This window comes from Pyxicephalus adspersus, chromosome 10 (genome assembly GCF_032062135.1).
Source record: "Pyxicephalus adspersus chromosome 10, UCB_Pads_2.0, whole genome shotgun sequence".
Classification (NCBI taxonomy): domain Eukaryota; kingdom Metazoa; phylum Chordata; class Amphibia; order Anura; family Pyxicephalidae; genus Pyxicephalus; species Pyxicephalus adspersus.
In genome coordinates, this window is record NC_092867.1 from 25,227,896 (window position 1) to 25,241,774 (window position 13,879).

At 35.4% G+C, this 13,879-nt stretch overlaps 1 protein-coding gene across 2 annotated transcripts in view; it reads right to left on the reverse strand.

Annotated features, from left to right (window-relative positions):
* ARID5B (AT-rich interaction domain 5B) overlaps positions 1 to 13,879 on the reverse strand; it is a 176,895-nt gene that overhangs the window by 27,685 nt on the left and 135,331 nt on the right. For both annotated transcript variants that reach the window (XM_072423122.1, XM_072423123.1), the window contains 2 exons: positions 7,618 to 7,730; positions 3,208 to 3,427 (listed from right to left, as the gene is read on the reverse strand). In XM_072423122.1, the coding sequence (XP_072279223.1) occupies positions 3,208 to 3,427; positions 7,618 to 7,730 (333 nt within the window). The remainder of the gene's footprint in view (positions 1 to 3,207; positions 3,428 to 7,617; positions 7,731 to 13,879) is intronic.

Genomic DNA, 13,879 nt, shown 5'->3' on the forward strand with positions numbered 1-13,879 from the left:
TATACAGATAGAAGTTGATCATTTGAATCTGTAGAGGAATGAAAGGAAGTAACTAGAAAAGTAAAAGTTACTTTGTAGGAATTCCTCACTCAAACATTGTTTACAAACACTGTCTGGTTATCAATCATTTTAAACCAGCAGCTCTAATAGCTTTTGTATTTACACTGGAAATGTCCCCAAGAACAAGGAGGGGATGGGCAGGAGGACAGGGGGTACCACACATGCATTATTTACTTTAAGTAAGCTTTTTGGGTGTGTGTAGCATACCCAACATTCCAAATTAAATACCATTTTTTCTCTCAGAGGAATATAAAAGTATTTAGTAACTAGAATATTAAGATCATATGCACTACACACGGGGGCTTTTAAAGAATTAAAGCCTGTTCACTAGAAACCCCAGAAAAAGTCACTTAACGTGTCCCATACACTGGTAGGGGTACATGAATATGTACAGACTATAGGTAAGTATAATCCAGTTACAAAACACAGATCCTAATCCACCCCCTACATACATATGGTTTAGTTTGCTTGCTTTCCTTGCAATAAAACCCATCAAATTAAAAGCAGCTCCACAGAAGAGGATTTAAGACCTGTTTGTTTAATAGTCTTTTGTTTATGAGAAGTTCTGGAAAATTAAAATTAGAAAATGCACCCTTCAACATAAAACAATTTTGAAAGCCTGGATGAATCTTCCAGTGTTTTTTTTTTTCAGAGCCATTAACAGATTTGCCGAGGTCTTGATTTAATCTAAATCAATGCATAATGTAACAAAGCTGTTCAGAGCACATTCATTGCTCTTCGATTTCAAGCAGCCCGTTTGGAGACAAACATTGTAATCATCTGCAGTTATTCAAGTTTATCATAGTTGCCAGAGCTCGGCAGCAGTCAGTGCCAATTAGGTATGTAAATTGTTATGTAAAACATGCAGGGGTGACATTCCTCATAAAAATAACACATGGTTTCATCGGAGGGAAAATATCCTCGATGTATATTGAACATTCAGGGGAAAGCGAAAAAGTATTTGTATTACTGAACAAAGTGCTGCTTTGTTATTAACCTTTATCTATAAATCTTTCTTTCCATTCCCTGGTTGGGCATGGTATTCAATATATCATTACAAGTTTCCTTCATTAAGAATATGAAAATTCACACTACTCCCAACCTCATTCACATTGATATTAGTTAATGTCAACAACAATGCAAACTATCTTTAGTAGCCAGTACTACATTTTGATTTTTCTGACTGATTGAAACTGATAGATGGAAATATTTGATTGATTGCTAATAGTTTATGTACCTCCTCACACTTTGCTCTGCAAATTGAGGTATTTAAGAAAAAATCATCTATTTAAATGCTTTGATGAGTCAGGTAAACCTACATTAGGGCCTGTATTGACAGGCTTTTGTGTGCATCAGAACTACATACTGGAATACAATAGCAGCCTGGAATTGCAGGCTAGAAGGAAGTAAAACTTCAGGTCAAATGACCTGCAATGTCAGTGACTTGGAATGATCTAGAGGGGTCTCAAAACAGATGTCAAAACCAAGCTCAATCAAGAAGAAAGCTATATTGTCACACTACAGTAATTCTGGGATTAAAATTAAGGGGTTTATAAAAAAATAAAAAAAATGTTTAAAGAGACATTTCCTGTTCATTTAAAGTTACTTAATTTGTTGAGCTTAGTAACAAAAGTGGCTTGTACCAAGAATGAATAACTTGCTGTACACACCAAAGTCACCCTTCATAGGAAGAACATACACATAGGTGTAATTGGTGATAACAAAGGTGCATTTTTACCAGCAGCACACCATGTGACCAACCCCAATGTAACACCAGATGTAATATGGTCTAGCTATGTAACACTTTTCTATGCTAGAGTCCTGTGTTTTTTTTTTTTAACTACCAAACCATACTATATGGTAATTGGGACCCTTTTCCTGAGCAGAAAACCTTTATGACTTGGATGTAATAGAAGCAACCAATAAGTCAGTAAAGAGGCTCAACTGGATCATTTTTAATTAGATAGAGTGATATTTTGCAAATGACAGAGGAAACAACTTCTTCCATCACTGTCTATTTTGTCAGGAGTTTGACTTCTTTTATCCACCTCTTTAAATCTAGTTCTAAGAAGTGTGTGTGTTAGGAATATTACACTGCACACTCCTTTGGGATTAGGGATTTAAGTCAATGTTCTATTTAGTCTTTGAATTGCTGAGGAATTTCGCACTGTTAAAACATGAATAACATTTCAATACATTTAGTATAAATGGAAACGTACTGTATATTTTTCTAATGTATATATCAACTGAAAGTACTATACTTACACTGTATTGTAAATTATTTCAGAATGACTTAATTCCCAGTGGTAAGACTCTATTATAAAGACTAAAGTACCATAAATCCTGAGAATGATTTTACTAGCGGGTCTCTATCACATATAGTGGTAACATATATATGACATGAGCAAAATCAATACGGTTATTAAATAAAACTTAGATTTTAAAATGTATAGCTAAGTCATGCACATCATGGATAAGGTAAGTTCTATAGCTTTAAATGAAAATAGTAGGGCTTTAAGAATTCCCAGCATAACACTAACTCCAGGAAAAAAACAATCCTACCCAAAAAGAAAAAACAAACCCCTGCAATGTAGGTGTAGCCTCACAAATTCTTGTTTATGTCTAGGATGGAGATACTTTTAGTTATGCCCTTGCTCCTGTAAGTTCTTCCACTTTGCAACAAAACCACTTACTGTACAGCTTCTTCTCTGAGGTTCTATGTGTTGTGGTTGTAAGCAATGACATAATCCCTAACAATAAAGAACCAATACCCCTGCATTGTAAGTGGTGATGCAAGGGACCATTTACAACCATAAGGATTGGATGGAAGTGAAGTTTTCCAACCATGGTGGGAGTAAGGGAATGTAAGGTAGGTATGTTCCCCCTAGATCTACATGAGGTAGCCCCACTGCAAGGGTACTTCTCAAAACTTCTTTTTTTGTGCACACAGCAGGGAATGGTTAGAGACTTTCTTGTTAGTTTCTAAAAACAAAATGTAAAACAGAAATTCCAATCCCAACTCCATCTGTAATAGCCAGGATTTATGCAGAATGCCAGTTTGTGTTTATTGTGCTATGCCAAACAAACCCACTTATAGGTTTAGCTTATTTCTGAATGTAAAATAAATATTTAAAAAGTTTTACTTACTTTGCTTAAAGCCTAAATATGGTATCCTTTCAATGGGAGTTTTCCTCTCTTTCATGTACTTGTAGAGTGCTACAAGAAACGCTTGCTCATCAGCTTTGCATTCTTCAGTCTTACATCCATCTTCCACAGGGGCCTTTGGTTTTTCCTCGATAGGGATTTTCTTGCAGTTGCCGTTGGCTGCCTTGGCTTTTGGTAAGCTTGTCTTTACTTCACATTTTACCTTAAAGAAACACACACACAATGTTCTGATATTGTATTTTGCTAATATTAAAGGCAACAATTGGGTTTCTCTCACAGCGAAATACATTTGGCATGTTTTCTGCAGTAATGGACAGAAATGTAGTCTTGCTACATGTGGCAGCTAAAGCAGAGTTTTAAAGTACACCTGTGATGAGAAAAATGATGGAGTCTTGTTGGCCTTTATTTAGAAATGCTAGTTATCTGGACGTGCCTGGTTTCAATACAGAATCACAGACCCAGAACATGCAGCAAATTAAAGTCAGATTAAAAAAATCAGAATCTCATCTCACTCATTCCAGGTCAGTAATTCACATTAAAGCCAAATCCAAATGACTCAAGCCAGGCAAATGGTGTTTCAAAAGGAGAGCAGTAATAGCGGTCTACTGAAATACATTAGATAGCAGCAGATCACTGGTAAAACCACAAAATACCAATATACCATATCATCCAAAATCCATACACTGAAGGATTGTGGCTAAAGTCTATGGGGCTTTAGGACGCTTTCACCTCTAGGTATGGAGAAGCACATTACTTACACTTTGGGAGCAGTTATGGAGTGTGCAACATACTCCATGTGACAGTGCAGGAGAAATCAAAAAGAACCAGTGCTGTCACATGGGACCAGTTGGTGAGTTACAATTGGAGTGACTTGTAGCTTATGCAGTCCATCAGGAAATAAAGGAATGGTAAGTATGTGGTGCCAGGGGAAGGTTGGGTTCAAAGTGGACATGTTGTTTTGTCTGACATACTTTTTAAAGGGTATCTGTAAACACAACATATAGAAGTTACTATTTATAATCTGCACACTCCAGACCCGTCATCTCTATGCTTGCTTCATTCTTTAGGACACCCTGTATGTATCTATATGTAATATGCACACACTTTCTCCAGTTTAGTGATTGACCATGTAATGAATAACTGATCAGCACAACAAATCCTAATGACATAATACCAAAAGCATGCAATGTCATCTTCCATATTTCAATCCTAACCGTATTATTTTAAAGTTTAAAAAAATGCCATTTGCATACGGTTTGAGAAAAAAAAGTTAAATAACATTACAAACAATAGGTAATGAAATTAGGTTGGTGTATGTGAAATGTTCTAATTCACAAGGCAATAAAAGTTAAAAATAAAAATCGTGAGCTTATCAGTACTGAAGATGTCTGAAATAATGATGGTATAGTGAAAAGAAGAGTAACAAGATCCAGGCATCACTTCTAAAATGAATTTTATTCATCTACATTCTAACAAGTTAAAGTAGACCTATACTAAAAAAAGGATATTTCTTTTTTCGTCGAATGAAAAACCCAAAAATGTAACTTTCTGAAATCTTTGTAATTCTTCAAGGTGCAAGGTACATGCAAGGTACATGATGGTCATTGTTGAAGGGACTTAAATGAATCGATCATGTGAGCATCAAAGGGAGATTTCCAAGTTTTTTGGTTTCTATTTTAATTTTATTTCTTTTACAGGTATTTGGGAAGAATATACAACACTATGGGCCAGTGGATGGAAGTGTGGTGTGCAGTGTGGGGATCCATGAACCCGTCACTCTCAAAGTGTTGAATGCTGAAGACTCTTGCAGAAATAAGACAACGTGCCACCAGAAAGGCATGCACAAGTCTTCTATTGCAGGAAACTGCTGTTGAGAATTTTTAGGTCATTTATAGGGTCAATATAAATAAATAGAGGTTACAGTAGAGAGAAGGTGACTGTTGATAAATTTATTTTATTCAATTCCATTTCCAGTGATCCCAACTATGGTAAGCCCTATTTTAGCTTAAAATAGCTATTATCATAACAATGAATCATACTCTATGTCAGAGTAGAACTGCAAGCAATCAAATATATATGAGATTTTCTGACAATGTATAAATCGTGGTTGGTTTATTTTATGGCTGAATCGACTAAAGACAATTTGAAATCTTTTGTCAAAATTGTGTGTTCCATCTGTGTATTTCGAGGTTTGCCTTAACATTTTTACACAAAGTGAAACACCTTAATATTTATAATGGCAATTTTACACACAAATTAGTCAACATTTATATTACTTTTGAATTAATTTGTATGATTTACTGATCATTGAATTTAGTATTTTGTGTCTAATACAGTTACAACAGCAATCATGTCTACTAATATTCACAATTTTGACTATTTGTGAAAAATACACTGATACGTGTGTAAATGATTTTTATTTTTCCGAAACCCTCTCCACTCAGAAGATTTAACCATAAAATATCATGAACTTGAAGTGGTTCTATGCTACCTCCTTCACTGTGTATGCCAAGAGCTGCGGATCGCCAAAATTTTCTTGTGGACCACCGGTTGGCAACCGCTGCTCTAGAACGAATACTGCACTGAAGCAGCCCCTTATAAAGGAACACAATAGGGAACAAAGTATTATAATTTTTTGTGGAAAAAAATATCAACCTGATAGTCACTCCATCCTCTGGCTAGATTAGATTATTGGGCTGATATAAAGAATCCCCTTTTTGGTCAGTGAGGCCATGAAGGACATTTCAAATCGGTAAACAGAGGATTTTTTCACCTTCGATTGACTTCTGATGCAATAAAACAATCAAATTTAAAATGAAAATCAAAGGCCACTCCTGAAAAATATGGATTTTCTTACCCTGAATCAGCATATAGCATACAGTGATTAAAAGTGATATTGGTACAAAAGAATAATCACATCCAATCCAATCATTTTTCTTTTTGGGAAAATGAATTTAACGACTAAGGACTTTTGGTGGATTCATTACAGATCGAAAAATGTATTTGTCTAAATTTAGTCTATTCAAGTGCAAAATTACAAAGATGTCTGCCCATGTGCACCAACCCTAACTTTAGGGGTGGGGCAAGGGTGAAATTAAGTGGGACCAAGCTGCTGGAAAAGTCAACATATACCAGCAACTTTAGCTTCCTACTTATTGAAATGATGTTTAATTAGGCTAAACGTAACCTCTGCTTATACATACAGTATTTTCCTTACAACCCTAGTTTCAATTTCCCAGGCAAGTGAGTGGTTTCCTTTAACAATTCCCAGACAAAGACGTCTTAAAATTGCAAAAGTAATTATCAATATTTTAAAGAATGTGGCTTTTGTTAAAGTGGACCTAAACTCAATATTTTTACTTTACATAAAAGGGTAGACAACTCGTTTTTAAAGTAAAAATGTGTTTTGTTTTTTTTCTTTATGCAACACCCTTCTTTAAAAAAAAAATGGTGCAGCACCACAGTGATTAAGACTGAATGAGAAAAATGCAGATTTCACACATGCGCAGTGAGATCAGCACTACCCCCTACCCCCCCATCTATGTCCCTCGATCTTGCATCTGCTCAGTGCGAGATTGGGTGACGTGCGAAGAAGACTGAAGATGAAAGCGTGCAGCACTTCATTAGCGCCGGGCCAAAGGGGGATACCAGGATGACACAGGACCCGTACTTTAGTTCCTCTTTAAAACAGTATGGAATGCTAGTATGCTACTGTACTGTGTCAAGCTAAAAGTCAGTTTACATCTACTTTCAAGTTAAAGCCATTAACCTAGCAGTCTTATACTACAAGGAGAAATGTGCACACTAATGGGCACATTTATAATGGAGAGCAACACACCGCATGCCCCGCCTCATTTACATGTAACGTAGCAGTGAGACCTCACGAATGGAGGAGAGCAGGTCATGTGACCTGTTCCTATTCATTAGTTACATTTTTAGCTATCTTTTAACCGGTCACAACTTTTACCATTTTTGACACAAAGTTGACAGACATTTGTCTTTTTATCAATGTAAATGTCTAATTTGTCTAACAATATTACCAACTTGGCAGTGATAACAATAGTCATAACTTATATTGTAACAGCAAGCTTGGTGCCTTGTTTTTTTATTTCAATTTGCAGCAAAGTTATTATACAACAAAGGTAATATGTAACCAGGAACAGGCTAACACTACATGACACGAATGCAAAAACATTGTCCTACTTTTCTGCTTTTTTCTCTAGACAAAATCAGTCCTGTGTCACACTAACGCTGCATTTTTACAGGAAGAAAAAAACAAAAAACACACCACAACATTTTCTTTATGCCATAAATAGCCATCTCCATCTGAGACACAGGAACAATAAACATTTAAGAGGCAGCAGAAATGAAAGTAAGCTTTTAAATGATTACCTTGGCAACAGTTTTGCCCTCGCAAATATTGGAGACATCTTTTACTCCATTTACAGAATCTCTCCTTTGAGGGCATTGCTTCTTTTTACGGGGTCTGCCTTTAAGGTTTGGTGCTGAAAGGAAAACATAAATCCATTATAATCAGCTACAAGTTACAAAAATCTTTATTATCACATTAAATAAGTTGTGTATTAATTTCAGCACTTGCCAAGTTATGATGTGTTTTTAATCCATTTCCCTTATTGCACAGCTCCACAGTGTAAGTGGAATAATAACATAATAACACTAGTAATCTGATTTCTAGAAATAGCTTTCCTAATTAGATTTGCTGTGCCAAAAATCAGGACAATGACACAACTACAAGATATGGGTGTATTATAAACTGAGATGGCCTCAATGGTATATTGCATTTCATCCTTAAGTGACTGTGGCAGTTGGATGGGGCTACTGGGATCCTTGGCTTTGTACTCCAATGGCCATTGCAGAGCCAATATTATACAAAAAAAGTTAGGCCAGCAATGAAAACATCCCACTCTCATTCAGAAAATACAATTAGTAGACACCGTTGATCCAGGGAACATCTGATTGCCTCACAGGTTAAGTATTTTTTCGCCTAGTAGAGCATGTTGAACCATGCTTTATTCAGGTTTTATTTGCCTTGCTTTGAATCAACTATGCATATATAGTTATATCTGGGATATGCAGGTTTCTAGCATGTTGGACTTGTTCGAATTTATGTCCCCACCAAGGTCCTCCAAAAAATACAAATTATCATTACCTGTCTAATACAGGAATAAACATTTTGTTTAGTACACTCATGGATCTTCTGATTTTTTTTTTGCATCTCTTTATTGAATTTTAAAATGATAAAACATACAAAGTATGGAATCAAGAAAACAATCAAATATTCCATTACAAGTTATACAGAATTCCCTTGCATGAGAACATAGAAATGAAAATTTTCAAATGAATAAGATAGCATTGGAAACAATCAAACCATCCGTTGCCACCTCCAGCTAGTCCTATCCTTCACAATCTTTTTTATTAATTCTATAGTTCCCCGTACACATCTATAAACTCAATGATTTGTTGCATAACCGTGGACCATAAGCATTAAATTTGGTACACTCATTTTTGCAACCAGCCATGTTTTGAAAAACCCAGCACCTATAGCGCCAAGAACAACTAATATAACTACACCTTCCAATTGTTATCTAGTGATTTTTGACATTTAGAGTAACTAGGATTGCTCATGTCAAAAATCTTCTGATTTTTAAAGTATGGGAAACTTTTCCCAAAACTTAAAAAAAAACAAAACTTTTCTAATAGAAAAAATAAATGTTTGACTTCAATATTTCTGAGTTACAGACCCAGAACCAGAATGCTGCAAGAAAAAAAAAAAAAAGTCAGAATGTCTTATCTGTATGCTTGTTTTAGGTCAACGATTCAGAAAGTATTGCAGCCAAAAAAATCAATAACATCCAGACAACTTCTATTTTTCTAAAGAGAGGTCAGCAATGGCAGCCTGCATATACCTCTCATGACATAATTTGTTTTAAAAGAATTCCACTAAGTGGCGCTCACTGGGATATTTAAAGCTAGTAGTAAAGTGTAATAAATGCATTACATCCCTTTTTCCGCAAATATAAACTTTCAATAAAAAAAGGTGTCTGCAAAATAGTTGCTATACTACCCCTATTAAATTTGTCTAATTACCCCTGCAATGAACACCAATAAAGTATAAGAAGTTAGATAATGGTTTACAATCAACTGCTGTCTAAAAAAACAAAACAAACAAAAATATGGCATATGGTAAAACTACCATGCTTGCTTTTATTGATGATATGAATATTGATGATATCCCCTGCCAGCACAGTGGCTCAGTGTTTAGCACTCTGGCTCGGCAGCGCTGGGTCCCAGGTTCGATTCTCACCAGGACATTATCTGCATGGAGTTTGCAGGTTTTGCCTGTGTTTGCGTGAGTTTCCTCCCACATTCTAAAAACATGCAGTTGGGGTAATTGGCTTCCCCCCAAAATTGACCTCAGACTGCAATCAGTACATATGACTATGGTAGGGACATTAGATTGTGAGCTCCTTTGAAGGACAGTTAGTGACATGACTATAGACTTTGTAAAAAGTGCTGCGTAATATGTTGATGCTATATAAATACTGTGTAATAATAATATTGATTGCCAAAAGTGCCAAGTTTAGTACCTGAATATAAAGAAAGTCCTTAAACAATCACGAAGAACCACTATTTATATGCCTCCTCTGTCTCTAACAGCCCTCATTTATCTTCAAGATTAACAGTTACCACATGGCCCACCACTTGCTGATCAAAATATACAAATATTGGGTCTGGAAAGCAGTTTTGCCTTTAAAGAAATGCAGTTCTTATGAACTTAAACCAACCTTTAAGTTCTTTTCTATCGCTCTTAAAGTCAAAATCTGTATGTTTGTTCTAGGGCTCACTTATTATTAAACCCACAGAATAAGAATGGCAGACAAGAACTGTCAACCTATGACATTTCCATATTTCTGTGACGACATTCATTGAAAACAATGCAATAGTTGTGTTTTACAATCTACAGCTGCACAATTACAGGTTAAAGAAATGTCAAAAACATGTATCATGATGAATTATAGTTACTATGAAGAGATGACTAATAATGACCTTTCTGGTACTTAGCCTATCACAGCTACTAAAGAGCTGAAGAATTGTATCACAATCTTGATTATGAGCTCAACTTTATAATGTAAACTGACTTGACTCATTGCTGAAATTTACACGAGTGACTAATCATTTACTAGAAATACGTAGACTTTCAATAACTGCTGTTTATTTATGAGCTTTTAAACTTTCTCTATATCATTTCTGTAAAAAAAAAAAAAAAAAAAAAAAAAAAAAAAAAAAAAAAAAAGATACTGACTATATAAAAGTTTTCCAACTAACTGTACATGGGTCATAATTAACACAGCGCTTTACAAAGCACGGTCATTGATTGAAAATAGTACATAAACCTCTACAATAATTACATCTTTAAAGAATACCAGGCAGCTTTTCCTAATCGATGATTCAGTTGGTGTTCTCAGTTCAGGTTTGGAAATGAGCATTTCTGCTGTACTATATGCTCTACAGAATGTGTTGAAATGTAATATGTATCAAAGTGTCTTACAAATAATACTGCTACTCTTCTAACATGCAAGTGTCCTAAAAATGCCATGGCAAGGGTAAAACAAGTGGCAAAGGTTGCTTTGATGACATCTAAGGATCTGCAAGTATCAGAACTTTAACATCTCTGTTCATGAGTCTGCTGTAAGGAAAACACTACATTAGTGGTGTTTAAACTTCAAAAAACAAACAAAAATCATCTGTGTATGTTCCAGTAGTCTGCAGAACATCCAGATGCTCTTTAAAAAAATTCTTTAGATGAGATAAATGGGGGATTTTTGTAAATTGTATATGATAATATATAAAAAGAAAAAAACAAATACAATAATGTATAGCATTATAAACACATCCAAAAATCATTTTAAAACCATTTTAAAATCAATGAATAAAACAATGGACGTCAGACCATACAAATAGGAGGATAAAAAAAATAATATAGTTAAAAGGCCAAGTCAAAAACGCAAATATCACAACTTTCTTTTTATTTCTCTACTGTTTACTTTTGTCTGTGACTTCCCATGAACTGTAAAACAAAATTATTACAACTTCATGTTAGGAAATATGTCAGTATATCTCCTGGGTGTTGATATATCTACAACAGTGTTCAACCCAGAATTTTTTTTTAAGCCAGGAGGGAAGAAATTTTAGGTGGGTGGCAGCCCCTGTATTGTGAACCAACTTATCAGTAGCTACTCAAAACCAGCCGGCTGGTTACTGAAAAATGCCGGGTGTTACCCCGGCTAAAGGGGGCTTGGGAGAACACTGTACAAGCAGCCACTACAGGAAGAATCTGGATGAAGTGTTGCTAATAACAGGGATTTATATGTACCTAAAGTATGAGAAACTCGCATCCGAGTAATTTCTCTTCAAATGATCTCAATGAACAGGTCAACTTCAACTTTAGCTACAAGCACACACATTTTGTTCTACAACTGCACAAACACTGAATTGGTTCCACCCATTACATTCATGACTGTCTGGTTTGATAATATACTTTCATCTCAATTTCACTGACGACAAAATTAACTTTATAAACAGCACTAGTTTCCATGGGTAAAAAGAAGCACCTGCGTGGTCTATATTTGGCATCAAGCCTACCAAAAATAATATTCTCAAATGAAGTATAAACTTTAGAGAATCATTTGAAGTAATGTGCTCTGGTACTACTGATAAGCTAGTAAGCTAATCAGCCTGCCTATTTGCTTTAAAATTCTATACATAAAAAAAAAAAAAAAAATCAATACCAGCTTCACCTGTAATAAGCCCTAATATCTGCCCAGATCATTACAGCAGACCTAGCTGGAAATGTGCAACTCTTACTTTACATAGCAGACATAGCAATATCTCAGGTTAAAGGTGTTTAAATATTTTCCCCAGACGTATTAATAGATAGTTGAAGGTTTCCCATTGGGCACAGATCATAGCTTTAAAGCCAGCTTTACAGTTTATTATGCTTATGCGTGTTTTCCCCAAAATCTGTACTCAGCATTTAAAGCAGTAAGACCTTACATTTTCCAAATGAAGTTTGGCCAAGAGGAAATGACCTGTTGCATGGAGCCATTTTTAACCGGGTGCACCACCCGGCCCTTTTCAGCAACCATCTGGCTGTTTTTGGGTGGTCACTGATGAGTTTGGTCACAATACATGGGGCACCATCCGCCTACAATTTCTTCCCACCCAGCTTAAAAAATTTCTGGTTTAAGCACTGTGTACCATGTGGTTTTATCCCATTCATTGATATGACTCATGCCCCATAGGTTTTATTCTTTATGTCTTGCCACCATGCATATATGTAAACCAGACAAATAATTGTATGTCAAATCACATGTGTCTTGAAGCATCACAATACTTGTAAGGAGCATGTGCATGGAGCTAGTTGTTTTAGTGAATTGGAGTGAACGGCAAGGTAATGTGTAATAAAGTGTTACCACAGGGAACCATAGTAAAATATGTTTCGGCCCTTTGGCACACTCACCATTCCATTACAAAAATGTATAGACCAACAGAACACATTGTTTCATTTACAATTCCAAAATTTAAAGGATAATAAATACCATTACAGGCTTTTATGTCTAACTTTATTAACTTTCAAACTTATTTAAAAAAAAATATCTCTTGCACGCGAACTAGCGAACAAGATATAATTATCAACATGTGTATAGATCACACCCGCAGCCCACATTGTTTTATTCCATTCACTTTATATTTCAAACTTTGAGCTAAATTTAGCACATTAATTTTATGGCACAATTAGAATTTGTAGTTATTACTAATATATGTTGTCTGTTTTTATTTGCTATTATTTAGAACTTCATTATACCTTTCACAAAACCCATTAATCTGTTTTGGAACAGCGCTATTTGTTAGCTATTTTTGGTAATATTTTATTCTCTAGACAGATAATAAATACAATTATATCATAAACAATATATTCCAAATATTTATTAAATTAAAAGTACAAGCAATGTAGGTGCCTGAGTATATTAGTATTTAGCCTCTTGTAGTCCCTGTACAGCAAGGCAGGCATGCGAAAGGGAGAACCAAAACAAGGAGCCAATCAGTTTATATGCTGAATAGAAGAATTATGATAGGTAAAGACAGCAGAGGAAGAGTTAGAAAAGAATGAGCTCCATCACTGCGCTGCTTTACTGTCCAATCACAGGCTTGAATGGGTTCTGAAAGTTGAGCTCAGAAGAAGTGAATTCAATGACATCTAGTGGCAGAAAACAGAATCTTGAAGCGGCATACAGAAAAAAGTGTTTTTCCGCTTTTATCCTTTATTGTATTATTAATTTGCATCCTGATATCTTTCACGGGGGTTCCACTTTAATAATAGTACAATGCCCTTGTTCAGTCTACAAATAACCAATATTTCCTTACCAACCAATAAAATAAACATGATGGGCGGGACGGTTTAGCACGAGTTGTGGTTTTCAGCTCATGATTGGTTCATTGCTTTTCCTAGCTTCCAAAGCACAAGGACCAATCATAACCACAGCAGGAGGCCCCTTCTACTTTGAACATGGGAGTGACTGAATGCATAATCAGATTTGGAGAAGTTGGCACAAGTCAGGCTAAGCAGTGAAAT